Source organism: Pogoniulus pusillus, chromosome 23, assembly GCF_015220805.1.
Source record: "Pogoniulus pusillus isolate bPogPus1 chromosome 23, bPogPus1.pri, whole genome shotgun sequence".
Taxonomy (NCBI): domain Eukaryota; kingdom Metazoa; phylum Chordata; class Aves; order Piciformes; family Lybiidae; genus Pogoniulus; species Pogoniulus pusillus.
This window is the reverse complement of record NC_087286.1, coordinates 5,558,784-5,566,338: the sequence shown is the minus strand read 5'-3', so window position 1 is coordinate 5,566,338 and position 7,555 is coordinate 5,558,784. Positions and strand designations below refer to the sequence as shown.

The 7,555-nt window shown below is 48.3% G+C and overlaps 1 protein-coding gene across 4 annotated transcripts in view; it reads left to right on the top strand.

The window, feature by feature from the left end:
* Positions 1-216: 216 nt before the first annotated feature.
* WNT3A (Wnt family member 3A) overlaps positions 217-7,555 on the top strand; it is a 120,379-nt gene continuing 113,040 nt past the window's right edge. Inside the window, exon 1 of one of the 4 annotated variants that reach the window (XM_064162929.1) lies at positions 217-381. In XM_064162929.1, the coding sequence (XP_064018999.1) occupies positions 311-381 (71 nt within the window). In that variant the 5' untranslated portion in view covers positions 217-310. Of the gene's footprint in view, positions 382-1,279; positions 1,320-1,348; positions 1,410-1,961; positions 2,014-7,555 lie in introns of those variants that run through there. The other 3 variants (XM_064162932.1, XM_064162931.1, XM_064162930.1) reach the window with 3 other exon arrangements.

Sequence of the window (7,555 nt, the reverse complement as noted above, 5' to 3'; positions counted from 1 at the left end):
GTTGATTTTTCTTCTTCTTCTTGTTATTATTATTATTATTATTATTATTATTATTATTATTATTATTATTATTATTATTTTCTTCTTCTTTCGGATTTAATTTTTATTATTATTATTATTATTGCTTTTTTTTTTTTTAAACCCTTCACCTTATTGCTCCGTTGTTGTTGTTGTTATTATTCCTATTAAACTAATCATCCTGCCTCAGAAGAAAGGAAAGGTTTTTTGGCAACTCTGGTGAGAGAGGAAAAAAAAAAAGGAAAGGAAAGAAAAAAAAAAAAAAAGAAGAAGGAAAGACAACTTTTCATCAATGGCCTCTTTTGGATATTTCCTGTTTCTTTGTGGGTTGAGTCAGGCTCTGTCAAGTTACCCAATCTGGTGGTAAGTTTTATTCTTCTTCTTTTTTTTTTTTTTTTTTCTTTCCTCTCATTTTCATTTATATTTTTTTTTTCCCCTCCTCTATTTTCCCCCGCAACCCCTGTGCTTAAGATGACTTGAAATTCTCCTTTCGTTGCCACTCAGCTAAAGAGGTGGGATTGTTCCAGCGCCAGCAAGTTCTTAGAACCTGCGTTTCACCTCTTTTATTTATGCATTCGCTTTGTTTATTTTGACTGGGTTAGACCTGATCTCTCCTTCTCCTACTGGAAAAGGGAGAGAGCGAAGGAGAGCGATCGGAAAGTTATTTTCTTTTCCTTTTTCTTTGCTTTTTTTTCTCTTTTCTTGTCTTTTTTTTTTTTTTAAGGGCTTTGATCCTCTCCTGTGAAGAACAAAAGGCGCTGCCTGAATTAAAGAGATAATGATACAAGTTGACATGAGCATTTCAAGGTGATTTCGAGCTAGTCAGGTGGAGGGGGGGGGGGGGGGGAAGGATGAAAACTTTTCTCTCCCCCCCCCCCCCTTTTTTTTTCCCCCTTCACTTCAAGGAATATTTCAGGGAAAAGCCTGAAAGGCTTTTCAGGGAAAAGGTTGGTGGTGGGAACTAAGGAAAGAAAGAGAAAGGAGGTGAGAGGAGGATGAACAACCTGGCTTAGTTCTGAGAAGGCACAACTGTGGCCGGGTATGGGTTAGGGGAAGACAGACCCGGCGCTTCGCCCGCGTAATACTCGCGAGAACCTCCGCTTCGCCCCCGGGATAAGGCGCTTGTAGGGGCCTGGGTTGTGTTTTGGGGGTGGCTTATTTTTCCGCACCTTGCACCCTACGCCTTTAAGAGGTTTTGTTGGTTAGGTGTTTTTTTTTTCCCCTTGTCTCTCCCCCACAAAAAGCAAATGGTGCTGGGCAAGGCATGTAACTGCAAGAGCTGCTCTAATTACCCCGCGGAGGTAATTGGGCTCCGGGAAGCGCAGGAGGGCTCCTGGCTCCGCGGGCGACTGGCGTAAGAAGCGCGGAAAGGAGCCGAGCAGCCTTGAGAGGTGCAGGCAGGAGGCAAACGGGGGGGAGCTCCGCGCTTTGCCGCCGGTTGCGCGGGTGCGGAGCTAGCCGGGTAGAGAGCTGTGTGAGTGCGGAGCTACGCGAGAAGTGAATTATACGGATAAGGAGCTGCGCGGATGCGGAGCTACTCGAGTAGGGAGTTGTATGGATGCGGAGCTACCCGAGAAGGGAGTTACGGGGATGCGTAGCTACCTGGGTAAGGAGTTATACGGATGAGGAGCTGCGCGGGTGCGGAGCTACCCGGGTAGGGAGTTGCGTGGATGCGGAGTTGTGCGGATGCGGAGCTACCCAGATAGGGAGTTGTGTGGGTGCGGAGCTGCGCGGGCGAGCTCAGCCCAAACGCCGAGTTCCGCACCCGCGGCAGTGTGAAATAATCCAGAAGCTCCCTTCCCTTCCCACCCCCCAACATTTAATGATAGTTAATTATTTGGAGTTCATTTAATCTCTGCCTTCGCCCCCGCCCGGGTGAGGAGGGGCCGTAGCGGGGTTCAGGTGAGACCTGTGGGCAAAGGCAATCGGGGCTCCGCGGGTGCGGTAGGGCTGAGCGGACGGTGTTGAAGGCAGCAGCCTCGCCAGCTATGTCAGGTATGTCTGAAAAAAAAAGGAGGGAATTCGGTGGGATGGGAGAAAACCCATAAAATGCAAATGTGTTCTCGGGAAGAGAGAGGCGGCGAGAGCACCTGGACGGGAGTCATTAAAAAACGATCTTTTATTCCCAGCCGCCATCTAACTTATAATTAGAAAACCCCGGCTGCATTCCTGATTGGAGAAGGAAACGCATTCCTTTAATGCCAGCAGAAATATTTCCTTGTCACCCACCCAGGGGAGCGGAGAGCAGAGCTGCTCCGCTCTCCGTCCCCATCACCGTCCTCTGCCCTATCCCGCTGCAGTCCTTCCGTTTTCCTGCTCCTGGAGCTGCGGGACCAGCAGCTCCCGCCGATGGGAAAAGGCAGGCAGGGAGGTGGCTGCGGGACCAGCAGCTCCCGCCGATGGGAAAAGGCAGGCAGAGAGGTGGCTGCGGGACAAGCATCTCCCGCCGTTGGGAAAAGGCAGGCAGGGAGGGGGTGAGAGGCAGGCAGAAGGGTTCCTAGTGAGCCAAAGCATCAAGTGTGTGTAGAGAGGCTGCAACAGCGACTTTTGGTGGATTTGGAGGGGTTCTTCCCCTCCTTCCTTTCTCGGCGCTGACCTGCGGTTTTAGACCTTTTTTTGTCGGGCAAACCTCCCCCTCAGGTCATGGAAGTGCAAAGGACGTTTGGATTGGGGTGGGGGTGTCGGAGGAGAGGCTGAATACTGTTACATTGGCTGTTTGAATTGCCCTTCTTCACACCCACCCCATCCCTCTTTCTTTACCCTGCATCAAGGTGGTGGAAGTTGGGGAACAGCCCTGAAGAAGGATGGGTTGGGGGCCTCCTGTGTGCATCCATGCACATCCCATCCTATCCAGCTCCTTTAGCAACTCCATCACACTTCTTCATTTTAGTTTTGTTTTGTTTCTTTTATTTTTTGGTTCCTTGGGTTTGGGGGGGGGGGGTTGTTTGATTGTTTTCTGGTTTGGGGTTGGTTTGGTTGCTTTTCTTGTTTGAAAAGACTCTGGAGAGGCCCAGGAGTTTGGGTGTTGGTTTTTATTAGTCTGATAATACAACCAACTCATTCCACCATCCACAACTCATTCCATCATCATATCTCATCCCACTTCTTTTTAAAGCCTCCCCTGCATCAGCTCAGAGAAACCTGACTGCTCACAGCAGAAAATCCTTCATTTACCATTCCCAGACTGTGTCCCCCTCCCCAAAATTGTTTCTGATTAAAGCTTAAACTCACCCTAAAGCACATAGAGCTGTGGATCCTGCCACTGCTTCCAGCTTCAAGAGGATTTGAGCAAAAGCAGGGAGTGGGAAGCAACATTTGCCTGTAGGTTTTGGTTAATTATTCTCCCAAAGGAAAGGAATTAAGGGGAACAGTGAGTGTGGATTTGTCCAGGGGAGCAACTGGGCATTGTCAGGGGGAGCAAGTGACTGTGTGCTTTTTACTGTTACTTTTACCTCTAAAAGAGTTCCTTATGTGGCCAAGATGTTTAAATTGCTGTTGCTGTCGTGGCATAAAGGCACCTGCTTAAAATCAGGTCATGCAATACTGGGTGGGATCTGCACAGCCCTGGAGAAGTGGCACCCTCTGAAAAAGTTTATCCAAGCAAAAGGAGGAAGATCTCAAGACTGAAGGACCTGGGGATGTTTAGCCTGGAAAAAAACAAAGAGGAGATCTTAGTCATGTTTATAAGTATCTGGAGGGTGGGTGTCAAGAAGAAGGAGCCAAACTCTTTCTTTAGTGTCCTGTGATAGGCAAGGGGCAAAGGGCACAAACCAGAGCACAGGAAGCTCCACCTAAACGTGAGGCAAAACTTCTTTACTGTAAGGGTGCTGGAGCAAGCTGCCCAGAGAGGTGGTGGAGTCTCCTCTGGAGACTTTCAAGACCTGTCTGGATGTGTTCCTGTGTGACCTGCCCCAGGGTGGCCCTGCTTCAACAGAGGGGCTGAACTCTGATTTCAGAGATCTCTTCCAACCCTTACCATTCTCTGATCCTCCCAGGCAGTGATGTTGTTCTGGTCTGCAGTGATCATGAGAGAAAAGCTATGGGAGCTTCTTAAACCCAGAAAATGCTTCAATTGTGCACTTAGAGAGGCATGAAACAGGCTTTAAAAGTAGTGATTGAAAAATAAATTATGGAAGAGGATGCCTGATCTCCCTGGGACCAATGTGACAAGTTTTTAGGGATGTGCTGGTGTGATTTATTGTGGCACAGTACCCCCATGGAACCTTCTCCAGAGGTCCTTCAATCTCTAGAAGCTCCTGGTAGCAGCAGCAGGTTCTTTCACATCCAGGGGCCAGATTGAGAACAAAAATGGGGGGGGGTTGGTTGGTTTGTTTAAAACATTAATGCTGTAAAAAGACTATACTGGATTGAAGGAAGTCTTGGGAAATTCAGAAGCTGTGTTCATGGGTGGGTGAGAATTCTGTGTTACCTGTCCTCTGGGGGGGAGGGAGAGGGGGGTGGCATCACAGCAGCAGCATCACAAATAAAATTCAACCCTTTTTTTTAAGTAAAGCTTGACTTGATCTGAGGACAGACAGAACACAGAAATAATTCAGAAGGGAGAAAGTTTTGCTTCAAGAGACAGGAAAAAAATAATCACATAAATCAACACAGCTTCAGCGTTAGAGTTCTTAACCTTGTGCAGCCTGGGAGCTGATGTGAGGAGAGGTGATCATAGGAGAGGATCTTTAGGCTGAATTAAATGTTTAGGGAGAGCTCTCCAGCATGGGAGAAACCTGCCAGCTGGCATCTTGGTTGTTATTCTTTCTGGGGTGTGAGGCAGCTTGGTGCGTGTTGAGGGATGCAGACACTTAAAGCATGTGCCTGGAGAGCAGCTGGAGTAGGGCATCTCATGGGAGGAGGTAGGTGCTTGGATCTCTTGTGGTAGTATTGCTTTGGGCAGCAGTGTGTGTCCCTTTCTCTGTCCCATTGGTCACAGTGGAGCTTCTGTCTCCTCTGCTGCTCTCTGTGGCACCTGTATACCACATCCTAAGAGGGCTGAGATGAGATCAACCCCATAATGAGCTGGTCAAGGAGACGAGCCATAACCGCTAGTGGCAGAGCGAATAAAGTGTTACTGGAGATGCCAGGAAAGTGGACATGAAGGATGTGTGTCAGGAATGTTTCTATGGCTGTGGCCTGTGTTTGCTCATGTCTTCTTACTGTTTATTCCCTGATAGTGGTCACAAAGGTTTACTCATCCATGTAGCATGAAGGTGGTCAAAGCCCAGGCAGTCCTCCAGTGGCTCCTTTACAACCCATGAGGGTTGGTGGAAGTGATCTGACAGATCTTCCCGTTTCTACTGTCTGCAATTCAGCAACTGTAAGTGCACAGGAGCAGGGTGGGAGGGAGCCTTGCCAACAGAAAGACAAGTAACCTGGTGGCATTAGTCCAGCAATACACAGGTGCAACAGCTGAATCTGTCCCTGTCGGAGTCTGATGGCACCACCTCGATAAAAGCCACACAGGGATGAAGTCTTGGCTTGTGCTCTGGTTTAGATCTCTTCTAGATCCGTTCTGCTCACGCTGGGTGGGACAGTCCCTGATTTACAGTGGGGTAGGCAAATGCCAGGCCAGGTTTTGGATCCCATGAGAAACCTGATTCTTGTTTTATTGGAAATCCTGGAGAACCAAGCTGAGCCTTGGCAGACTTCTCACTTGAGAAAGCAAAGCTCAGGCTTGGCAGAGAGCAACTGTGATAAGTGAGAGATGATCAAGCCTCGCTAGCCAGGAGGGAGGCAGAGCTCTGGAAGGTCACCCAAGGGACAGCATAAGCCATGTGCTGTTGGCACCAGAGCTCCTAGAACAGTCTCTAAAGCTCAGAAATATGACTTGCATCTATCCACTTCTCTCCTTTAGCCAGAGGTGAGGGTTTTGATATTTCCAAGGTGATGACATTCCTCCTCCTTGCTTCTGCTACTGCAGCAGGTTAAAGAGCTGTCATGTTCCTCTGCAGGAGTGGCTACATGTCAGCTCTACGTGGTGCAATCCAGACACATGCAGCCTTGCCCCAAGGCTTGGTGATTGTCTTTATATGCATACACCTAAGTTACAACCATATCTCACATGGTTTTGTTTTGCCAGGCAGTGGATAATCATGGAATGGTGGCTTAGACTTTTCTCAGATACCAATTGATCCACCAGCTGGATTTTTTTCTGGTCACAACATGAGTGATTTGCACCCAAACAACAGTGAGGAGAGAAAGTGACCAACTGGGTCAAGGGGATCTTGTTGTGTAGATGTTAAGTGGTAAGAAACAGCCCTTGCCTGGTCCATGGGTAGGGTGGAGTGTACAATGGCTAAGGCAAATATTTCTCCATCTCTGTTTTCTCATGGTGAAACTGGAGAATCAAACCCAAATGGCATTTATGGAGCTTCTTGCATAGTCCAGGTGTGGAGGAGCTGTTGGTGAGGTTAAATGAGTGGACCAAGATCACACAAAAAGACCAAGGTTGCACAAAAAGCCTCTCTTAGGGCAGGAACATTTTGTAAGGTCTTAGAATCAATCAGGTTGGAAGAGACCTCCAAGCTCATCCACTCCAACCTATCACCCAGCCCTAACCAATCAACTAGACCATGACACTAAGTGCCTCATCCAGGCTTTTGAATGCCTCCAAGGACGGTCTCTCTTGAATTGAGGAGCCCAGAACTGGGCGCAGCACTCAAGGTGTGGCCTGAGCAGTGCTGAGCACAGGGGCAGAAGAGCCTCCCTTGTCCTACTGGCCACACTGCTCCTGATGCAGCCCAGGATGCCATTGGCTTTCCTGGCCACACATCTGGCTCATGTTCAGCTACTATCTACCAGCTGCCCCAGGTCCCTCTCAGCCTGTAGTGCTGCTTGGGGTTGTTGTGGCCAAAGTGCAGAACCCTGCACTTGGCCTTGTTCAATCTCATCCCACTGGCCTCTGCCCATCCATCCAGCCTCTCAAGGTCCCTCTGCAGGGCTCTCCTACCCTCCAACAGATCCACACCTGCTCCTAGCTTGGTGTCATCTGCAAACTTACTGATGCTGGACTCAATCCTCTTGTCCAGATAGAGGTCACAGGAAGAATGCCTTGATTCAAACACGGAGAGGGCTGGGAGTCCTGCAGACAGCACAGTGTGTGCTAAAGAGTGCTCATCCACTCAGATTCTCAGATTTTAGATTCATCCTATTAAACTGTCTTGTTCTGCTGCATATTCACAGATTATTTCTTTTCCTTTCAGTTTTAAGAAGAGTTTATTTTTTACCTGAAAATCACAAACTTGATATTCAAAGCACTGACTGAAAGCTTCAAACAAGCAAACTTTGCCTCACCAGCAAAAAAGTGAATCATTTTCCTCCCCAGGCCTTTCTAGATAGCCCCTGAGGCAAAATATGTCCTCTACAGACATCTGAACACCTCTAAGACTTGTCACCTGAAAACCTTTGAGCACCTACTAACATGACATAACTTTTAACATGTGCCTAGGAAGGGAGAGGATATTTTGTGGTCCTGTCTTACAGGTGGCTAAACAGAGGCAGAAGAACATAAAAGCCCTGCCCTGGACCTTGC